The sequence below is a fragment of the Ranitomeya variabilis genome, chromosome 6, assembly GCF_051348905.1.
Source record: "Ranitomeya variabilis isolate aRanVar5 chromosome 6, aRanVar5.hap1, whole genome shotgun sequence".
Classification (NCBI taxonomy): Eukaryota; Metazoa; Chordata; class Amphibia; order Anura; family Dendrobatidae; genus Ranitomeya; species Ranitomeya variabilis.
In genome coordinates this window covers 75,861,046-75,884,902 of record NC_135237.1, presented here as the reverse complement: position 1 = coordinate 75,884,902, position 23,857 = coordinate 75,861,046, and the positions used below count along the sequence as shown (strand labels likewise).

The following is a 23,857-nucleotide window of genomic DNA, read 5'->3' as shown; positions in this document are numbered from 1 at the left end:
GTAGATATGGTGGACAGCAGTGTGAGCAGCCTCTTACCTCAGCACCCTGGTATCTCCAGTATTAGATCATACAAAAGGTAGACAGCAGTGTGAGCAGCCTCTTCACACCGCTGCACCCCTGGTATCTCCAGTATTAGATCATACACAGGGTGGACAGCAGTGTGAGCAGCCTCTTCACACCGCTGCACCCCTGGTATCTCCAGTATTAGATCATACACAGGGTGGACAGCAGTGTGAGCAGCCTCTTCTTACCCCAGCACCCTGGTATCTCCAGTATTAGATCATACACAGGGTGGACAGCAGTGTGAGCAGCCTCCTCTTACCCCAGCACCCTGGTATCTCCAGTATTAGATCATACAAAGGGTAGACAGCAGTGTGAGCAGCCTCTTCACACCGCTGCACCCCTGGTATCTCCAGTATTAGATCATACACAGGGTGGACAGCAGTGTGAGCAGCCTCTTCTTACCCCAGCACCCTGGTATCTCCAGTATTAGATTATACACAGGGTGGACAGCAGTGTAAGCAGCCTCTTCTTACCTCAGCACCCCTGGTATCTCCAGCACCAGATGAGAATATTCACTGGGAGCACATCTACCTACACATAAAGGGGCGGAGGCAGAGCTTCCTACTGCTCATGCTCACAGACAGCGTTCCTATCAATATTTTAGGATAGGTGTTTATCAGGGTTTCATCAGTATAACACATTGTATGTACTATAGCGATTATCTAATTAAAAACATTCAATTTATCCAGTTTTTTCCTTATTCCTGTATGTAGAAGATTGGGGGTCATTTAACTAACACAATTGCGACATGTAAACGCAGCATTAGACTTGTGATTTGCTTAGAAAATACCAGTCATACGTTGTTTAAAGATATCTATGGTACATATGGCTTTAATTTAATTACTGGCTGAGCAGATGGCGGTGACTTAGATGCTTCGCATTTAATTCTGACAGCAAGTCCCTGTAGTGACAAATCTGATAAGAGCAAGATAGGGCTAAATGTGATAATTAAACAAGTAAATACAGTTTGTAGGAATGTCACGGCGCGAGACTGAAACCTGCAATAAATGCACTACGCACATCGGTCCGTGCAGAATAAGTCAATGTGCCAGCTGTATTATTTTTTCATAGCTAAAAAAAAAAAAATCTTTTTTTTGTGAACAGGATTTCGATACAAGCTTTAGGGCAGCCACATGGATAATGGGAACCTGTAGTCTGGATAGGTTTACTGCCTTCTATGGGAAATGTCTGTAGGCATGCTCTGTGACCTGTGCAGAGATCATTGTACAGAGAGGGGGAGGAGGTGAGCTCTGACCATAAATTATTAAAAATGGTAGATGCTATCTTATCTATATATTTAGGTGCGACCTTTCATTGTAATCCTGCCTGACAATAATGAGATGACTGTGGGAGAGTGATCTCTACAGAGCAGGATATTTTGGCCTATGGGAGGCTTAAAGTGTCAATATTTGGGAACAGACAATATTTGGGAATGAGCACAATGGTCGTTCAACTGATCGCTATAGTTTAACCACTTAAATGCTGCTGTGGCGTATCTGTGGCATGCTCAATATTACAGCTTAACAAGACAATGCAGTATTACTCCACACAGCCATTGCAGAAAGTACTATGCTCTCAGATACAGAGCAAAGAAAACAGTGAAGGGTAGGTCAGCCCCACAAAAAGCTCATCAGAGCTCTACTGGTCTAATATTGATGGCTTATCTAAATAACAGGCCATCTAATTGAAAAGAATCCAGGGTAACCCCTTAAATAACTACAGAAGAGTACCACGTTAAGGCGCTTACAAGCCAGATTTTCAGGTAATTGGGAAGATAGGCAGCAAGAAATTAGCAACGTATGGGTCAATGAAGGTAGCAGGGTGGCTGTCGGAGTGGTTCTCAACAGCATATCCCAACAGCTCCTGGGACCAGCTACAGGTACTAAAGTTGGTGCAAGCTAGTTTACAAGACACGATCCAGTAGTCACAAAAGTAATCTGTGGTCGCTGGAAAGGAGCCCTGAGAACCAACACTTGACTTACGGCATCCTTAGCTCTTCTTTTAATTAGCCGACCTCACGTGACGTCATCGTTGCGGTGTAATGCACATGTGACATCACGCCAGACCGGGAAATTACAAGAGAAGCCATGAATGCAGTCAGGTAAGTCTTGGTTCACAGGGCTGATGTCCCACGGCCACAGATTACTGAGGACCAGGTATTGCAAATTGATGAGCAACTTCTTTAATGGGTACCAAAATCTTCAATGGCACCAGACTAGGCTTGGCATGGTAAACTTAAAATGTGCAATGAAGTCCACTGTGCACAGACAGAATTTCATTGCTATAGCACATGGACTGTTTGTAACCTCGGCCTCCTGTATTTGCGCTATCCCCCGTCTGACCTGAAGGTGTCACTGCTGTCATGATACATTTTAGAAATACAGTCTGTAAAAAGCTAAAGCAGCAGAACTCCAAGCAGGAGCATCTGGACTCAAATTATCACCGCTGAGCAAGACACATGATTGTGCATAACCTCAGACTGAATGCAAGTGAATTTTTTTTCCCTTTTTAGTGAACCTGTTTCCGAGTCAGCAATAGCCAAGTTATTGTAAAAACAAAACAGAAAAAAACACTAATATAAGTAACACGAGCATTATCCATAGATTACCTTTTATACTCGCATATAAATCGACACAAGTATAAGCCGAGGCACATAATTTTGCCTAGAAAAACTGGGGAAAACTCATTGACTTGAGTATAAGCCATCTCAGCTATTCTGGTATGCATGTTCCTCATCCACATCCTTGCATGCATGGCTCCTTATCCCCATCCTTGTACGCATGGCTCCTTAACCCCATCCTTGTACGCATGGCTCCTTATCCCCATCCTTGTACGCATGGCTCCTTATCCCCATCCTTGTACGCATGGCTCCTTATCCCCATCCTTGTACGCATGGCTCCTTATCCCCATCCTTGTACGCATGGCTCCTTATCCCCATCCTTGTACGCATGGCTCCTTAACCCCATCCTTGTACGCATGGCTCCTTAACCCCATCCTTGTACGCATGGCTCCTTATCCCCATCCTTGTACGCATGGCTCCTTATCCCCATCCTTGTACGCATGGCTCCTTATCCCCATCCTTGTACGCATGGCTCCTTAACCCCATCCTTGTACGCATGGCTCCTTAACCCCATCCTTGTACGCATGGCTCCTTATCCCCATCCTTGTACGCATGGCTCCTTATCCCCATCCTTGTACGCATGGCTCCTTATCCCCATCCTTGTACGCATGGCTCCTTATCCCCATCCTTGTACGCATGGCTCCTTAACCCCATCCTTGTACGCATGGCTCCTTAACCCCATCCTTGTACGCATGGCTCCTTATCCCCATCCTTGTACGCATGGCTCCTTATCCCCATCCTTGTACGCATGGCTCCTTATTCCCATCCTTATACGCATGGCTCCTTATCCCCATCCTTGTACGCATGGCTCCTTACCCCCATCCTTGTACGCATGGCTCCTTATCCCCATCCTTGTATGCATGGCTCCTTACCCCCATCCTTGTCTGCATGGCTCCTTACCCCCATCCTTGTATGCATGGCTCCTTATCCCCATCCTTGTACGCATGGCTCCTTATCCCCATCCTTGTACGCATGGCTCCTTATCCCCATCCTTGTACGCATGGCTCCTTATCCCGATCCTTGTTTGCGTGGCTCCTTATTCCACTTATTCCAGTCCTTGTCTGAGTGGCTCTTTATTCCCATCCTTGTATGCATGGCTCCTTATTCCCAAACTTGTATGCTTCCTCCTTATTCCCATTCTTGTCTGCATGGTTCCTCATCCCCATCTTTGTATGTATGGCCCCTATGAGAAAAGCATTAAAAAAAATCAAAAACATCCTACTTACCTTCCCTGCGCGCCCTCGCAGCATCTTGTTCCGATGCCAGCAGCTCCTGCGGCTGAGCAATCAAGTGTCCCTGCTCATTAAAGTAATGAATATTCACCTCTCTCCACGGCTATGGGAGTGGATAGAGGTGAATATTCATTACCTTAATGAGTGGGCACCCATGAGGGACCGGCAGCTGCTGGCGGCTGTAACTGTGTGCACTATAAGAGAAATGAATATTCATTGCCCGTGCAGTGAATATTCATTTCTCTTTAGCAGCCGAGACAGGCTTTAGCCGCAGCCACCGACTCCTGCCTCCTGTGACCCACTGTTCCCCCTCCCCCCACCGTAAACTGGGACAATGACTCGTGTATAAGCCAAGGGGGGCATTTGCAGCACAAAAAATGTGCTGAAAAATTCAGCTTAGGCTTCTTTCACACTTGCGTCGTGTGATGTCCGTCGCAATGTGTCGTTTTGGGGAAAAAACAGATACTGCAAATGTGCCCGCAGGATGCGTTTTTCCCCATAGACTTGTATTGCCGACGGATCGCGACGTATAGCCATACGTCGCGTCCGTCTGGCACTGGATGCGTCGTGTTTTCGCGGACCGGTTTTCGTACGTCGGGTCTGCCATTTCCTACCGCGCATGCGCGGCCGGAACTCCGCCCCCTCCTCCCGGGGACTTTACAATGGGCAGAGGATGCGTTGAAAAACTGCATCCGCTGCCCACGTTGTGCCAAATTTTCACAACATGCGTCGGGACGTCACGCCAACGCATAGCGACGGCCCCGTACCGACGCAAGTGTGAAAGAGGCCTTATACACAAGTATACACAGTAAGTCTGAGGGCGCTATAAGCCAGACATGTAGTCAGTAGATGTAGCTTCATATTCCCTGTTGGAGTTCATACTTTCACAATAGCTAAACCAACAGAATAGCTCACAAATATATCAACTCTTTTTAATATAAAATGTTGTTAAAAAAACAAAACAAAATAGAGTAGCTCAATGGAGGGTTAACAAATATCCCAAGGCTATAAACCGTATATAATTAGTATGGTCACATATCGATGGCAGTACATTCCCTAGTGTGTAGCCCTGCCCCACAATGCGCATTTCACCCAGCTTCGTCAGACGGCGTGAAGAAGCTGTGCGAAACACGTGTTGGGGCCCAGTGCTACACACCTAACATTGCTGCACATCAGTACTATGCAAGTCTGCATCCTATACTCTTCTATTCGATATATATGTTAACCACTAGGCAATGTACTGCAATCGATATGTGGCCACACTAATTATATACTGTTTATAGTATTGGCAGATTTGTTGCTAGCCCTACATTCAGCTACTGTTTTTTTTTTTTTTTTTACCAAAATCTGTTATATTTTATATTTAATAAAACTGATATATTTGTGAGATATTTTGTAGCACAATCTTTCTTTTGGTTTATCTCGCGATACTTAGGGCCATCTCTCTTATTCAGCAAGATACTTTTGGTTATAGGAATATTGGTTGGTCCCAATCGTTGCATTTTAGTTGGTAACTCCAAAATAAAGATTATTCATTAAAGGCCCCATACGCAAGTTATTGATGGGATAGGTCACCAATATCATGTCTATGGGGCCTCCCGACTGTCCCCTGAAAAATTATGTCAGAGGAATAAGGCTCTGGAGGCTGGAATTCTTTCGCTTGTTGGAGAGATAAGCTGCTGTCAGATAATACTGACTCTTTCGTAGAAAAGAGCAGAAGCGCTAATATGTCCTCTACATTATCAGAATGACCCAAAAGTTCACATACCACAGATTGATCATTTATATATTGTCTATAACAGAGGATCTAAGGTGGAGCTTTCCTTTCAGAAAGGCCCATTTATGCTTCCAGAAAGAGTGAACTGTTGAATGGTAGCATATCTTGAAGCTCGTAGGCCTAATGCAAAATATCCAAAACTGTCCCAAATCTGAACGTTCAATGAGCTAAAGGCACGTCTTCACCCAGGGGTGAAAGCAACCCCCATTATAGTGCACCAAGACTAAAACCTATTTTAGCGAAAAAGAAAAATAGCATTGCCATTGATAGGGGGGTGGGGGAAACTAAAAGCACAAAAAACTCGAGGACCCCAAATGACTGACAATGGGCCCATGTATGCCAAAGCATTATTGTTACTCCTTGCACAAATGTAGGGAAATAAACGGACATTGCAGTTATTGGCCATCATTAGCTGTAGAACCCAATTGTGTAAAGAGGGCAATGTTCTGCCAGAGATTTGTCACGAGGCCTGACGTCCAGGTAATGAGATATAACAGATACTTGAATAACTTATGACTGCAGCGCAGCTCGGAAAAAAAAAAAAAAAGAAGAAAAGAAAACGGATTTTCTTACATTAGCCACTTGGCCAAACATAAATAAATATTAGATAAACCCATTCTTAGTGGGCAATAGTTTTGGGGCCAACATTCTTCTTAATTTGGTAGCTTCCAAGACAAGTTATATCGTTATGCGAGTGGGGTGAAATATCCAACCTCTGGGAAACCCGTCCATCGGGTCCACAAACTCCGGATCCTGGCTGGTCCATGAATATACAGAATAATGAATGCTGCCATGTTGAATTTTCCGACGCAGTTGATGGTCAGGAGTTTCAATTTTAGTTTGCCAAAGCCTTGGCTTGTAGCAATTTGGAAGGATTATATGCAGCCTGTCAATAATATGTACCAAAATAAAAAAAAATAAAAAGCAGGTTTGGTTCTATTTTTTCCCCTTGTTTCGCACTACGATCCGAATAATAGATGCCACATAGAGAGAGGATGCGGAGACAAACTGCCAGGCACAAAGCTAAGGCTACACTTTGGAGGTACATCTAAGTGGACATCTCTGGTCATCCTAATGATCCCAGAGAAAGTCTTGGAATGATGCAGCGTCTCATTCGTCACATAACTCTTTGGCAGGGAACACAGTCAGAGCAAATCCTTTTCCCCAGCTTGAGACTGACTCCATCTGCACTGGTAAAGCCATTACCGAGGAGCCGTCCGTACATTTATATTTTGGATAATGGGTAGGCAGCGGTGTGAACCGGCAACTCTCCCTGCTGCGAGTTGTCCAAGCTGTCTCTTTAAAGAACTCCTGACAGATGGCGTGTGTAAATGAGAAACACATTTTTTTATATTTTTTTCAACATGGTGGAAGAACGTATTTTGAAGGCAAAAAAAAAAAAAAAGCTAAAATGATTAATGTCTCGGCTCTGTGGTAATGAATAACAGGCTAATAGTTTGGAGTATTTGGTCATTAGCAGGGGACAACATAAAGCTCAGGAAATTAACGTTAGGGGTCTGAAATAAAAGGAAAAGCAACATTTAAATTCAGGCTGGTAACTGGGAGACTGCTGGAAGAATGTACAATTTATGGTGTCTAATAAGCCTTACACGGGCATGTTCTACCATCAACATTCCCCAAGTAAAGAAACTAGAACAAATATTAGGCTTCTAGAGGAAAAAAAACTCACAACCCTCCCCCACCACAAGCATTTTACCAATAAATCATACAAAGTTTAGCTATTCATAGAAAATAACTTCTAAACTATTTTAGATAGTATTTATTATGGCCTACACGTAGCGCTTTATAACATTTGGTCCCCAAACCCAAAAAAGTGAAGCTAACTTCCACGTTTTGTACCTCAAGTACATTGTCAAAAAAATGAAGGTGATGTTCTAACTTTGCAAGATCATCAATCTGAAGAAGAGCCCTTTAAAATGGAGCGATGGCCGCCCCTTCGTGTCAATGCTACACATTCATGGGTCTATGCTACTGATGGAGAAAGCTGGACTCCGCAAGTTATTACCTCTCCACAGGATTGCAAAGCTGGGACGAGCCCTTAAAAATTTGTCCCCGTTGTTTGAATTTAAAATTTTGGGGCAATAAGCATTACAGTAAGAAATCCTGTACAACAAGAGGGGGCGACCAAGAATATATGACGCCCACCTATTTATGCTGGTCCAGACCACCAAATATCCCTCCTAAACTAGTAGGGTCAGGTGCTCACCACTCCACTTTTGCCATTGCCTCCCCCCATTGATTGTCCTACTTGTTGAGAGAGGGTGCTCTTTGCAGAGTTTACATCACACAGACGTCCTCCCCACCCACCATGAGCCATCACAGCAAGTGCAGGATCAGCAATATAGTTGAGCAAAACAATTTGCAGGACCCTGGTCCAGAGGCCTCATTGGTAGCCGGTGGCCGCCGAAGAACAGCCCTGTGAGCCACTCCCAATAGTCCAACCATTACTGACACCACTTCAGTTTAGTAGGTCCACCACTAAGTCATGTGGGTGTTGTGCCGCAACAATGACAACATACTACACGGTAGGTAGAAGATGCTCTACTACAGCAGGCACGGATCAGTGAAGTGGCCGCTGGACTAGGATCCGGTAAATCTTTCTTAGCTCTACTCAACATCTTTTTTGCAAGCTCTTATGCCTCAATCGCACGTCCTTGCTTAAACACGTACGTGAAAAAATGGTGCCGGTGTCATCAGTGTTTGGTCCGTGTGTCCGTTTTTACCATAAATGAGTCATAAGTGTTTTTCATGGATGAATAAATTCCAAGGCTTCTCCTATACTTTGCCATGTTAAACATGGATGCCATCCGTTTTCTGTACGACCATTGACTTGTGTTGGCACTTTTCATTCATAATACTGGTAGTGTTGAGCATTCCGATACCGCAAGTATCGGGTATCGGCCGATACTTGCGGTATCGGAATTCCGATACCGGGATTCCGATACTTGCCGCGTATCGGATACCGGAATCGGAAGTTCCAAGATTCAAAATGCAGAAATTCAGCCAATGAGAATGATTCCAAGTGTGGGCACATCCTGTTTAGCATGGAGGGCATGAAACTACTGGCAAGGCTGTGATTGGCTGCTGAAATGATGTCATGATGCAGTTTAAAAGTCGCTGGCGCCATTTTGCGATCACTCTGCTGTGAATTCAGTTAGTGACAGGACGCTGTTTGCTGACTGAGGGACAGTTTAGAGATAGCGATTTGCTTCTTTGTGCTTTCCAAAGGCTAATTTAGCAACCGCTGTGTTCACCTACTATTCACCTTGCTTTTGCCTTGTAGCGCTGTTTTCACAGCGATCTGCAAGGTCTGTGTGTGTGTGTGTGTGTGAGTGCAGCCCACTCTCTAGTCTGAGTGCAGCCACATAGGCCATCCATAGCTGGTTGTATTCAGTTCAGGGAGGGTGGTTCATTGCCTCATACTGTTCTTTTTTTTTTTTTTTTTCAAGTAGTGTAGTCTGCTGCTAATTTATTCAAAAAAATCCTATTAGTGTCTTTCCACCCGTCTCCAGCTAATTTGTGGAAAAACACTACATAGGATAACGTAGAGGAGGGTTTTTGGGCCTTGCAGCGCCGTTTACGGCTGTCTGCACGGTCTCCGTGTGATTGCAGCTCGCCCTGTAGTCTGTGAGCAGCCATAGCCTGGTTGTCTCCAGCTCAGGGTTGTTCACTGCGTCATACCGCCAAATCAATTTTCATTTTGTTTTAAGTAGTGCAGGCTGCTGCACATTTTTTCAAAAAATTCCTATTAGTGTCTTTCCACCCGTCTCCAGCTAATTTGTGGAAAAACACTACATAGGATAACGTAGAGGAGGGTTTTTGGGCCTTGCAGCGCCGTTTACGGCTGTCTGCACGGTCTCCGTGTGACTGCAGCTCGCCCTGTAGTCTGTGAGCAGCCATAGCCTGGTTGTCTCCAGCTCAGGGTTCTTCACTGCGTCATACCGCCAAATCAATTTTCATTTTGTTTTAAGTAGTGCAGGCTGCTGCACATTTTTTCAAAAAAATCCTATTAGTGTCTTTCCACCCGTCTCCAGCTAACTTGTGGAAAAACACTACATAGGATAACGTAGAGGAGGGTTTTTGGGCCTTGCAGCGCCGTTTACGTCTGTCTGCACGGTCTCCGTGTGACTGCAGCTCTATCCGTTGTCAGTTCAGCCCCCCAAAAATAAATAAATAATAAAGTTCACCAAACACACCAGTTACACCACTTTACATTTGTGTAGGCCACATTAGCTCATATTAAAGTCTAGTCCACACTTTAGAAAATTAGTGTTTCTTATACCTGTTAGGAGGAGTTGCTCAGGAATAAGCACACAAAGCCGTTAGTACTTTTCTGCTTATCTTTATCAGTCAACCAAGATGAAGAAGGCAGTGAGTAAGGCACGTGGGCGTGGGCGCGGAGCAGGGAGGGGACGTGGGGATTCTGTGCCTGCTGCGGGCACCGGTGACTCATCAGCACCCACTTTCACCAGGCAACAGTCATTCATGCGCAGCTTTGTGTCAGAGCGCCGTACACCGCTGCTGCGTGAAGAACAAATTGAAGCCGTTGTCGGATGGATGGCAGCTAATGCATCAACTTCAATTAGTGCCACATCCTCTCAGACACAGAGCACTGGAGAGCAGCCATCTGTCTCTTCACCACCTGCCAAATTGCCCAGGCAGACAGAGAGCCCAGGACAGGAGCCGTCTCTACTTCTGTTCTCTGAATCTCTTGGCTTGGAAACAGGGGGCCAGCCAAGCAGCATTGGAGAAATGGAAGAAGAGGCAGGGTGCAGTGATGCCCAACAGCTTTTTCTCTCTTCCTCTGAAGAGGCGGGTGGGCCAGTGGCTCCGGTCACCACATCGCAGGCCGCATCAGCTGATGATGACACTCAGGTGCCACTTACTGGTGCGTGCTCTGCTGCTGAGACTACCCAGGAGGAGCAGTTGGGGGCAGAGGGTAGTGTAGATGATGAGGTCCTTGACCCATCTTGGCGTGAGGGACAGGAAGGTGGTGGGAGCAGCTCTGAGGAAGAGATTCCCCGTACGGCCCAAAGAGGGAGAGGGAGGGGGAAGACTGCGGATCCTGCAGCCTCCGCTTTGGCACCCGTTAGGAGCATGTCTCTTCCAAAAGCCAAAAAGGGCGCTCCCAAGACTTGCAGTGCCTGGTCCTTTTTTGACACAGTTGCAGATGACATTTGCTATGTCAGATGCAAGGTGTGTCATCAAAAAGTCAAAAGAGGTCGAAATGTCAGCAACCTCAATACCTCCAACATGTGGAAACATGTGCGCAACAGGCACCCGGCGGAGTTAGAAAAACACACTGAAGAGCTAGGCCAACCAACAGCGGCAGCTACCACCTCTTCAGCTCGTGTTGCCTCTTCCTCTAGCTCACACGCAGCTGGTTCGGCTTCCTCCCAGGATCGCCGTGGAAGAACCTCTGGCCCTGTTGTCCAGAGACCCGCTGTAATTCCACCCGCAGCACCACTTTCCCAGTCATCCACACACTCCCAGCCCAGTCTACAGCCATCGGTAGTACAGGCATGGGAGAAAAGGCGGCCTTTCTCGTCAAACCACCCACGAGCACAGGCTCTGACTGCAGGCATTGCCAAACTTCTGTCACTGGAAATGCTGTCATTCAGGCTGGTGGAGACTGACAGCTTCCGTGACTTGATGTCATTGGCAGTCCCACAGTACAATGTGCCCAGCCGCTTTTACTTCAGCAGGCAAGCCGTCCCTGCCCTGCACAAGCATGTGGAGGGACACATAAAACACGCGCTACTGAACGCCGTCAGTAGCAAGGTCCACCTCACCACCGATGCGTGGACCAGTCAACATGGACAGGGGCGATACCTTTCCCTCACTGCCCATTGGGTTAATGTCGTTGAGCCGGGTACAGACCGTGCGAGTGGCGCAGGACGTGTCCTGCCCACTCCAAGGATTGCAGGAATCCATTCTGTACGCATTGACTCCTCCTCTTACACCAGTTCCTCAGAATCATCGCTGCAGGAGCCGTCACAGTCCACCTCCACATGGACCCGTGATGAACGTGTACCTGTTACGACCGACATGAGCACAGCCGTGGCCAAACGTCAACAGGCCGTCTTGAAATTAATTTTTTGGGGGAATCGTAGCCACACAGCGCAGGAGCTCTGGAATGCCATCAAGCAGGAGAGCGATGTGTGGTTTGTGCCAGCGAATCTCCAGCCAGGCATGGTAGTGTGTGATAATGGCCGAAATCTGGTGGCAGCTCTGGGCCTCGGCAACCTCACTCACATCCCATGTCTGGCACATGTGCTCAATTTGGTCGTGCAGAGCTTTTTGAGGGACTATCCGGATCTTGATGCACTGCTGCACAAGGTCCGCCTAGAGTGTGCTCACTTGCGGCGTTCCAGCACGGCAAAAGCGCGCATTGCGGCTCTGCAGCGCCGACACCGCCTGCCGGAACATCGCATCATATGTGACCTACCTACCAGGTGGAATTCCACGTTACATATGTTGGAGCGGTTGTGTGAGCAGCAGCAAGCTGTAATGGAGTACCAGCTGCTTCAGGCGCAAAGAAGTCGCAGTCAGCGCCGTACAGACTTCACAACCACAGAGTGGGCCACTATGAATGACGTCTGCCAGGTTTTGCGTCCCTTTGATTATTCCACGCGGATGGCGAGTGCAGATGATGCACTAGTCAGCATGACTGTCCCCCTTATCTGCCTGCTTGAAAAATCACTGCAAGCGCTAAGGGATGATGTTGTGGAAGAGGTGGAGGATGAGGATTCACCATTTCCATCATCTTCTGGACAGTCAGCGCCACGTGGTTCCTCACAAACGCGTAGGCAGGGGACAGTTTGTGAGGAGGATGAGGAGGAGTCAATGGAGGAGGAAGACATCCGTCCAGAGGAGGGAGTTACCGAATTGTCCAGTACTCAGTGTGTACAGCGAGGGTGGGGTGATGACGAGCGGGCAGATATCACGCCTCCAGCAGGGGACAGCGTTTCTTGGGCAGTTGGCAGTCTGCAGCACATGGTGGATTACATGCTGCAGTGCCTGAGAAACGACCGCCGCATCGCCCACATTCTCAACATGTCTGATTATTGGGTGTTCACCCTCCTCGATCCTCGCTACCGGGACAACGTAGAAAGCCTCATCACACCGTTGAACCGGGAGCGAAAAATGCGGGAGTACCAAGACACACTGGTCAATTCCATCATCTTCTCCATTCCAACTGAGAGAAGTGCTGCTAGTGCATTCCAAAGCAGCTCAGTGCGTCCAGGCAGTGGTGGAGGCTCTGCACAAAGAGGGAGCAGAAGCAGTGCCTCTGCCCAAGGCAAGACCAGTATGGCCCAACTGTGGCACAGTTTTCTGTGCCCCCCACAAAAGTCTACACCATCACAGACGGCTCCAGTCAGCAGGAGGCAACGGTTCCGTCAGATGGTGACAGACTACATGTCTTGCCCTCTTGCTGTACTCCCAGACGGCTCTTCCCCTTTCAAGTTTTGGGTCTCAAAGCTGGATACATGGCCAGAGCTAAGCCAGTATGCATTGGAGGTGCTGTCTTGCCCTGCGGCCAGTGTATTATCGGAACGTGTCTTTAGTGCTGCAGGTGGTGTACTAACTGACCGTCGCATGCGACTATCCTCCGATAACGTTGACCGGCTTACTTTCCTGAAAATGAACAAGGCCTGGATCTCGCAGGAATTTGCCACTCCTCCTCCTGATTAAATAATTTGGTCACTGTATACGTTATCCAGGTCTCCTGTTGTGTTCATCTTTCTACCACCTGAACTTAAATTCCTGGGCTCCAACACCGCCAGTTGAGGCTCAGAAGTGCCGTCTGCACAGTCAAAACATACGACCCAGTGTTATTGGGTTTCAGTAACGTCAGCTGATCCCCAGCTGTGTAGCCGGCAATGTGTCATGCGACCGCCACGCTGACACAACAACTGAAATGTAAGGGAATCTGTCCCCCCCCCCCCCCAAGGCGTTTGTTACTGAAAGAGCCTCCTTGTGCAGCAGTAATGCTGCACAAGGAAAAGGTAGCTATTTTGGTTTAGCTCCTTGCACACGCAGAACTTAACACTTATAAAATGTGTCCACTGATACCGTAAAACCGTCCCGGAGGTGGGACTTTCCTTCGTAATATGACGCAGCACAGCCGTCATTCCTCCCCCCCCGGCGCTGCGCCCCGGCTCCTCAGCGTTGTTTGATTCCGTCCCGGAGCCTGCGCTGTTATGTTATCCCGTGGCCAGGCACACTTAGCGCTGCCCGTCTTCTGGCATCATTTGGTGTCAGGATGGCTGCGCCTGTGCGGCCGCGCTGGCCGAGAGCCCGCCTCGCAGTGTCTTCTGATTTAATCCCACTGGGGGCCTGGGATCCATGGACATGCGCAGTGCATATCTGAACCTCCACCTCTCACTCATCTCCCTATGGCTTCTTCAGACTGTTCGGTGTCAGCTGGTCCCTAATAGCATGCCACGGCCGTGACACCGCACAGTCTTAAGAAGCCGTAGGGAGGGGAGTGAGAGGCGAGGATATGCACTGCGCATGGCCATGGATCCCAGGCCCCCAGTGGGATAAAATCAGAAGACACTGCGAGGCGGGCTCTCGGCCAGCGCGGCCGCACAGGCGCAGCCAGCCTGACACCAAATGATGTCAGAAGATGGGCAGCGCTAAGTGTGCCTGGCCAAGGGATAACATAACAGCGCAGGCTCCGGGACGGAATCAAACTACGCTGAGGAGCCGGGGCGCGGCGCCGGGGGGTTAGGAATGACGGCTGTGCTGCGTCATATTACGAAGGAAAGTCCCACCTCCGGGACGGTTTCACGGTTTCAGGGGACACATTTTATAAGTGTTTAGTTCTGTGTTTGCAAGGAGCATGATGAAAAGAGCCACCTTTTCCTTTTGCATCTTTTGTGCTGCACAAGCTGGCTCTTTCAGCTACAAACGCCTTGGGGGGGGGGTTAAAGGTTCCCTTTCGACTTTCTCAGGCTTCGGCCTACATTGTGTTCCTCTGCTTTTCCACCTGTCCCTGGGCTCCAACACCGCTAGTTGCCGTCCAGAAGTGCTGTCCGCACAGTCCCAACAGTCGCTCCTCTGTTATTGGGGTTCAGTAACGTCAGCTGTTCCCCTGCTGTGTGTGTGGCAATCCCTCCTACCTCCTCCACCTCCTCCTCCTCCACCTGTCCCTGGGCTCCAACACCGCTAGTTGTTGCCTGGTAGTGCTGTACGCACAGTCCCAACAGTCCCTCCTCTGTTATTGGGGTTCAGTAACGTCAGCTGTTCCCCTGCTGTGTGTGTGGCAATCCCTCCTACCTCCTCCACCTCCTCCTCCTCCACCTGTCCCTGGGCTCCAACACCGCTAGTTGTTGCCTGGTAGTGCTGTACGCACAGTCCCAACAGTCCCTCCTCTGTTATTGGGGTTCAGTAAGGTCAGCTGTTCCCCTGCTGTGTGTGTGGCAATCCCTCCTATCTCCTCCACCTCCTCCTCCACCTGTCCCTGGGCTCCAACACCGCTAGTTGTTGCCTGGTAGTGCTGTACGCACAGTCAACAGTCCCTCCTCTGTTATTGGGGTTCAGTAACGTCAGCTGTTCCCCTGCTGTGTGTGTGGCAATCCCTCCTATCTCCTCCACCTCCTCCTCCACCTGTCCCTGGGCTCCAACACCGCTAGTTGTTGCCTGGTAGTGCTGTACGCACAGTCAACAGTCCCTCCTCTGTTATTGGGGTTCAGTAACGTCAGCTGTTCCCCTGCTGTGTGTGTGGCAATCCCTCCTATCTCCTCCACCTCCTCCTCCACCTGTCCCTGGGCTCCAACACCGCTAGTTGTTGCCTGGTAGTGCTGTACGCACAGTCCCAACAGTCCCTCCTCTGTTATTGGGGTTCAGTAACGTCAGCTGTTCCCCTGCTGTGTGTGTGGCAATCCCTCCTACCTCCTCCACCTCCACCTCCTGTCCCTGGGCTCCAACACCGCTAGTTGTTGCCTGGTAGTGCTGTACGCACAGTCAACAGTCCCTCCTCTGTTATTGGGGTTCAGTAACGTCAGCTGTTCCCCTGCTGTGTGTGTGGCAATCCCTCCTATCTCCTCCACCTCCTCCTCCACCTGCCCCTGGGCTCCAACACTGCTAGTTGTTGCCTGGTAGTGCTGTACGCACAATCCCAACAGTCCCTCCTCTGTTATTGGGGTTCAGTAACGTCAGCTGTTCCCCTGCTGTGTGTGTGGCAATCCCTCCTACCTCCTCCACCTCCACCTCCCCCTCCTGTCCCTGGGCTCCAACACCGCTAGTTGTTGCCTGGTAGTGCTGTACGCACAGTCAACAGTCCCTCCTCTGTTATTGGGGTTCAGTAACGTCAGCTGTTCCCCTGCTGTGTGTGTGGCAATCCCTCCTATCTCCTCCACCTCCTCCTCCACCTGTCCCTGGGCTCCAACACTGCTAGTTGTTGCCTGGTAGTGCTGTACGCACAATCCCAACAGTCCCTCCTCTGTTATTGGGGTTCAGTAACGTCAGCTGTTCCCCTGCTGTGTGTGTGGCAATCCCTCCTACCTCCTCCACCTCCTCCTCCTCCTCCACCACCTGTCCCTGGGCTCCAACACCGCTAGTTGTTGCCTGGTAGTGCTGTACGCACAGTCAACAGTCCCTCCTCTGTTATTGGGGTTCAGTAACGTCAGCTGTTCCCCTGCTGTGTGTGTGGCAATCCCTCCTATCTCCTCCACCTCCTCCTCCACCTGTCCCTGGGCTCCAACACCGCTAGTTGTTGCCTGGTAGTGCTGTACGCACAGTCAACAGTCCCTCCTCTGTTATTGGGGTTCAGTAACGTCAGCTGTTCCCCTGCTGTGTGTGTGGCAATCCCTCCTATCTCCTCCACCTCCTCCTCCACCTGTCCCTGGGCTCCAACACCGCTAGTTGTTGCCTGGTAGTGCTGTACGCACAGTCAACAGTCCTTCCTCTGTTATTGGGGTTCAGTAACGTCAGCTGTTCCCCTGCTGTGTGTGTGGCAATCCCTCCTATCTCCTCCACCTCCTCCTCCACCTGTCCCTGGGCTCCAACACCGCTAGTTGTTGCCTGGTAGTGCTGTACGCACAGTCAACAGTCCCTCCTCTGTTATTGGGGTTCAGTAACGTCAGCTGTTCCCCTGCTGTGTGTGTGGCAATCCCTCCTACCTCCTCCTCCTCCACCACCTGTCCCTGGGCTCCAACACCGCTAGTTGTTGCCTGGTAGTGCTGTACGCACAGTCAACAGTCCCTCCTCTGTTATTGGGGTTCAGTAACGTCAGCTGTTCCCCTGCTGTGTGTGTGGCAATCCCTCCTATCTCCTCCACCTCCTCCTCCACCTGTCCCTGGGCTCCAACACCGCTAGTTGTTGCCTGGTAGTGCTGTACGCACAGTCCCAACAGTCCCTCCTCTGTTATTGGGGTTCAGTAACGTCAGCTGTTCCCCTGCTGTGTGTGTGGCAATCCCTCCTACCTCCTCCACCTCCTCCTCCTCCACCACCTGTCCCTGGGCTCCAACACCGCTAGTTGTTGCCTGGTAGTGCTGTACGCACAGTCCCAACAGTCCCTCCTCTGTTATTGGGGTTCAGTAACGTCAGCTGTTCCCCTGCTGTGTGTGTGGCAATCCCTCCTACCTCCTCCACCTCCTCCTCCTCCACCACCTGTCCCTGGGCTCCAACACCGCTAGTTGTTGCCTGGTAGTGCTGTACGCACAGTCAACAGTCCCTCCTCTGTTATTGGGGTTCAGTAACGTCAGCTGTTCCCCTGCTGTGTGTGTGGCAATCCCTCCTACCTCCTCCACCTCCTCCTCCTCCACCTGTCCCTGGGCTCCAACACCGCTAGTTGTTGCCTGGTAGTGCTGTACGCACAGTCCCAACAGTCCCTCCTCTGTTATTGGGGTTCAGTAACGTCAGCTGTTCCCCAGCTGTGTGTGTGGCAATCCCTCCTACCTCCTCCACCACCTCCTCCTCCACCTGTCCCTGGGCTCCAACACCGCTAGTTGCCGTCCAGAAGTGCTGTCCGCACAGAGCCAAACACCTCGCCAATGTGTTAGTGGGGTTCAGCACCGCCAGCTGTTCCCCTGCTGTGCAGCCGGCATCGTGTCCTGCAAAAGCCACGCAGACACAAGAACTGAAATTGAAGGGAACCTGTCCCCCCTCCCCCAGGCGTTTGTACGTTTTTAAGGCCACCTTGTACAGCGGTAATGCTGCATGTGTGCAAGGTGGCTCATAAACGTATTCTCCTCGCACATGTGGAACTGAAAACACGTCTAAAATGTGTCCTCTGTGTGACCATTTAACCGTCCCGGTGGTGTGACTTTCCTTTGTAATGACACGCTGCAACCCCCTTGGTAGCGCTGCCCGTCTTCTGGCATCATTGTTTGGCTGCCTGCGCCTCTGCGGCCGCCCTGACCCACACAACGCCCCTCGGTGTCTTATTTCTTGGGACTGCGAGGGTGTGATTGATGGGCATGAGCAGTGCATCACTTCGCCTGTCCCTCATCTCCTTCCGCCTTCTTCAGACTGTGCGGCTTCATGGCCGTGGCATGCGATAAGGGATCAGCTGACGCCGCACAGTCTGAAGCGGGTGTAAGGACCCGAGTGCGAGAGGCGAACATATGTGCTGCGCCAGGCCATGAATCACAGCCCCGCAGTGTTTTAACAATGTTAAGACACTGCGGGGCTGGGATTCATGGTCATCGCGAACCGCACCGGCCGACATTAAATGATGTCAGAAGATGGGCAGCGCTAACAGCGCTAGGCCAGGGGATAACACGACAGCGCAGACTCCTGTACAGCAAATAACAACGCTCAGGAGGCTGCACCCAGCACCAAGGTGGGATTCTTGACATCTGTGCTGCGTCTCATTACAAAGGGAACTCGCGCCTCCAACACAGTTTGACTGTATAAAGGGCTAAATGTTATACGTGTTTCATTCAGCGTGTGCAAGGAGCAAAATTAAAAGAGCAATCTTTGACTTGTGCAGCACTACTGCTGCATAAGCTGTGGCTCTTCTACTTTGTAACCCCTGAGGGGGGGTTAAAGGTTACCTTTGAAATTGGCTCAAGTAGGCTTCGGCCTACACTCTGCTCCCCCTGCAGAGCCCGGGCTCCAACACCGCCAGTTGGGGCCCGGTACTGCTAGCTGCACAGAGCCAAACACCAGCCAATGTGTCAGTGGGGTTCAGCACCGCCAGCTGTTCCCCTGCTGTGCAGCCGGCAACGTGTCCTGCAACTGCCACGCAGGCACAACAGACCCAAAGCTGCCGCCAGTGCAGGCTTCGGCCTACACTCTGCTCCATCTCCTCCTCCTGCTGACCCCGGGCTCTAACACCGCCAGTTGGGGCCCGGTACTGCTAGCTGCACAGAGAAAAACACCAGCCAATGTGTCAGTGGGGTTCAGCACCGCCAGCTGTTCCCCTGCTGTGCAGCCGGCATCGTGTCCTGCAAAAGCCACGCTGACACTTGCTCTTGTACCTTCTGCTCCCCATCCTGGTTCCAGTACCGTCAGCTGGTTCTGGGCAGAGCCTTTGGCTTAGGTGCCTCCCTCTGGGTATCCGAGTTCCACCAACGTCAGGTGGTCCTTGGTAGTGCTTTCCGGCACGGGTACCTCCTGCTTAGTAACCGGGTTCCAGTAACGTCAGCTGGTCCTCGGTAGTTCCATTGGCTCTTGGACCTTCGGCTACCCATCCGGGTTCCAGCACCGTCAGCTGGTTCTCGGCAGTGTCTTTTGCTCTTGTACCTTCTGCTCCCCATCCTGGTTCCAGTACCGTCAGCTGGTTCCGGGCAGAGCCTTTGGCTTAGGTGCCTCCCTCTGGGTATCCGAGTTCCACCAACGTCAGGTGGTCCTTGGTAGTGCTTTCAGGCACGGGTACCTCCTGCTTAGTAACCGGGTTCCAGTAACGTCAGCTGGTCCTCGGTAGTTCCATTGGCTCTTGGACCTTCGGGTAGCCATCCGAGTTCCAGTTCCATCAGCTGGTTCTCGGCATTTTCTCAGCCTTCTTGTACCTTCTGCTACATTTCCAAGTTCAAGAGACTAAACACGATGACCCGGAAGACCACCCCTAAGATGACGACGACACCAGAGATGACAACCACCGTGATGACGACGACCCTGGAGACGATGACCCTGAAGACCACCCCGATGACGACGACCCCGGAGACGACGACCCTGAAGACCACCCCGATGACGACGACCCCGGAGACGACGACCCTGGAGACGACGACGACGACCTGGAAGACCGAGAAGCAGAAGAACAAGAGGCTGCAGAACAAAGAGCAGAAGAACATTAAGCATAACACTAAATATCAGAGCAAAAAATATTATCTAAATTATAAGCAGAAGAAGACTAAGCAGTGTATGGGGGTGAGTCCGTTCCTCCTCGTGGTGCCCCTGGATAAAGCCTGATGCTGCAGGCCAAACTGAACGCGGACAAATGTAACTCTTTTGTGACAGGCAGAACGCAAGGTGTAATCTTCAAACTTTTATAGATAACAACTACGGGAATGCCTGTCACAAATAAGAATATGATGAAGAAGTAGAATATGATGAAGATAATAGTAAAATAAAAAGAATATGAACAATGTAACCAAAAAAATAATAGGTAGAAGATGAAGAAGAAGATGAATAAGGTGAAGAAGTTGATGTCAAAGAAGCTGATGATGAGGATAATGAAGAAGAAAGTGTGGGAGAAGTAAAAAAGAAGGTGAAGGGCGTGGAAGTAGTGAAACATCAATATCTGACAAAATTAAAAAAAAATTAACATAGTCAAAATCTTTCTACCGCCGAACGTCATAAAAAAAAACAAAATCCTGCTATTCTATTACATTGGGCTAAACCTCTGTGCCTTTAATGTCTCCGCCACGTCCCCCAATACATCCTACATTCTTTTTAGTTGTTTTCCTTCATGTAGAATGAACCTACAAGTTTATAAAGGGTTTATTTTAATTCCGATATTTTCGTCCCATTGACTTGCATTGGGATCGGGTATCGGTATCGGATTAGATCCGATATTTTGACGGTATCGGCCGATACTTTCCGATACCGATACTTTCCGATATCGGAAAGTATCGCTCAACACTAAATACTGGAGAAAAATGGACATGTCTTGAGCGTTTTGCACAGGCGCACGGTCCACAAAAAAACATGGACACGTGAATGACACCTTAAATTATAATGGGTAGGTCTTCTACCTGGGGAAAACAAAAACGCATGCAACACCTATGTGCAACACAGACATCTGAATGAGGCCTTAAAGTTTGAAAGATTGTGAAAATTTAGACTTCTTTTTATATAAAGAAAACTTATTCCCAGAAACTCAGTTTGAGAGTAGTAATGCAAACAAAGAGGGGAAATCTCCCAAACACCGATGTGTAAAAACACACGGTTATGTAACCGCCGTTTGCTCGAAAAGTTGTAATTAGCAGATTATGAATGCAATTTTAGATAATAAGCATGAAATGATTGAAATTGATAAGACAAGCAATATTCCCCCAACAGGGTCCTCCCCTCTGCCAGGCAAAATCCAAACGATTCTGCTTTTTGTGGGAAAACACTTTTCCATGGTATAACACTAGACATTCAGGAGCAGAGGCAGCAGCCAGGCACATCCATTCAGAGCAGGTTTTTGGCTCTGGTCCCGAGCTGATTGCAAACACCTGTGCAATCAGTAGGGGGTATTGCCGGTGTGCTCGTTCCTAAATGAGACCGTGCCATAGGCACTGCCCATGTGGGCTATTAGAGCAGCTGGCAGATCCAACAGTAATCAGCAGTGTTGACTGTAAAGTGAACCTAGAGCGCATGCGAGTAAGTAACGTTTTCATTTCATCAGCTATAAAGTGAGTAGAAAGGTTTGTGCGGAGGAAGAGTCGGAGTCCCGTATCTCCATCCTGATCATCGCTGGTCGTGTGGTACGTGCACACGGGCTCGGCTGAGGTCAGTACCTGTGGGCTATTGCAGGCTTGTGGCCGTCCCCTTTACAACGAGGGATATCTTCATGTAAATACGCCAACCCTCGAGACATAGTCTCCGCTATGTGGCACAATTCATTCCAACTCAGGACGTTTCCTTTTAGATAGTCTGTCAAGGAACCCTGCAAAATGAACAGACGGCGTGTTATTTTGGTGCCGCTAACGCACAGTATTTCGGAGGTGAAGGCACTCAGGGAACATTTGTACAGAACAGTCTTTGATCAACAGATCATCAATCCATGCCATGAATGCCCCCCCCCCAAAAAACAAACAAACAAACAAACATTAATTCATAACAAAGAAAACGTCACACGCCCACAGCCAAGAGGCCACATTGAACAGGTTGGCACACCAGTGTTTCTGTCTTTCCATTGCCATCTGTGTTTTTTTTTTTTTAAAGGGAACCAGTCATGTAAAATAACACTATTAACCTGCAGATATGGGGTTAGTCTGCAAGTTAATAGCACACTTAGATCCCCACTGCCAGGAGGAAATGAACTGTATTCCCCTGGGCACTATTTGGCTTTCAGTCATAGGGGTGGTGACTACAGTCACTGCTCAGTGTATGGAGAGCGGCATCCCCTGCACTGACTGACAGCTGATCCTGAGCTGCTGTCAGTCAGTGTCAGGGGCAGTTACCGCCACCGCTCTCTATATACTGAGTGGTAACTAAAACCACGCCAGAACCCCTATGACTGGAAGCCGAATACAGCGAGGGGGAATAGTTAATTTCCTCCAGGCAGTGGGGCACTCAATGCCGGCACTGCACTGTGTCAGATTAACCCCATATCAGCAGGTTAATAGCGCTGTTTTACATGACCGGTTCCCTTGAAGCAATTTAACTGATTATTAAGAGATGATAAAACAAGAAAAAAAGGTAGTAAGAACCTGTTCAACAAGTATTTGTGAAACACAACTTTATCATCAGATTGGCACGTGGCTCATTTTTTACGCTGGGCACAGAAGACTTCTAGGTCTGTATAATGATATAAGCAGTGAGAGAACTGGTAGAGGTCGTTCCAGCTTGGAAATATGGCTCTTTATCATGGTTAACCAATAAATCTCCATAATTAGTCGCCTAGCAAAAGTTTGGACTTATAAGATATAAGTGCTGGATAGGTAAGGGTATACTTGTATGCTGTATTTTTGCAGTATTTTTTTTCTGCACTTAAAACATTGCGACCTGCCTGGAAGACCAAAGCAGACGTTACGCGCATTTTTACTCGATTTATCATGTATTCATTTGAATGGGTGAGAAAGGTCACAAAAAAGGGTTAAAAAAATGCAGATTGTGAATATCCCCTAATCCAGTGTTCCCCAACTCCCGTCCTCAAGAGCCACCAACAGATCATGTTTTCAGGATTTCCTTAGTATTGCACAGGTCACTGAATGCTTGCCTGTCCAGGGGATGCAATTATCACCTGGGCAATACTAAGGAAATCCTGAAAACATGACCTGTTGGTGGCTCTTGAGGACCGGAGTTGGGGAACACTGCACTAATCCAACACATTGGAGGAAGTGAAAGAGGATGCGTTCGAAATCAAAGACAGGAGAGCAATCAAATACCAACTACCACGTGACATAAGTGTCTTGGAGGCCTAAGGCTTCTAGAAGATGAGCCCACCTTCTCGTGGAAAGCCGTGATCAGCCACAGCTCCATCTCCAGGTTTGTTCCTCTCTTCTCAGCCGCAATGAAGTGCAAAAGGTTTTCATGTTTCATTCCAGGGGTGTTGAAAATATCTCTCTCGCTCTGCCAAGACTGCTTGTCCTAAGTACACATGAGAATCACAATTTAGTAAATGACGTCAAAGACATTAAACATTTGCACAGCTCCAGCTTACCTACGGCCTTAAAACAATCAAATGTATTATGTAAGATTACAATACTGCATTATGGAGCACTCAGAACACTTTGGAGTTGTTTTTTTCATTTTAGTAAAATACAGTTTGTACGATAAAGAAGGTGATAAATACGTTTTTGAGTCATGTTATAGATCTACATGGCCAAAGAGGAGGTTGCCTTTCCTGCTCCATGGGTGTAAAGGTCCCCATTAGTGATGAACCAACGTGCTAGGATAAGGTCTCATCCGAGCATGCTCGTGTGCTAACCGAATGACTTTGAGGTGCTCGAAAAATATGTTCGATTCCCCGCGGCTGCATGTCTCGTGGCTGTTCGACAGCAGCAACACATGCAGGGATTACCTAACAAGCAAGCAAG

General features: G+C 49.0%; 1 protein-coding gene across 1 annotated transcript in view; it reads right to left on the bottom strand.

Moving 5' to 3' along the window:
• Nucleotides 1-23,857, bottom strand: part of ACVR2B (activin A receptor type 2B) — a 197,071-nt gene that overhangs the window by 8,896 nt on the left and 164,318 nt on the right. Inside the window, exons 6-7 of the mRNA XM_077268673.1 lie at nt 23,265-23,408; nt 21,614-21,762 (exon numbers count right to left, since the gene is read on the bottom strand). Coding sequence (XP_077124788.1) covers nt 21,614-21,762; nt 23,265-23,408 — 293 coding nt within the window. The remainder of the gene's footprint in view (nt 1-21,613; nt 21,763-23,264; nt 23,409-23,857) is intronic.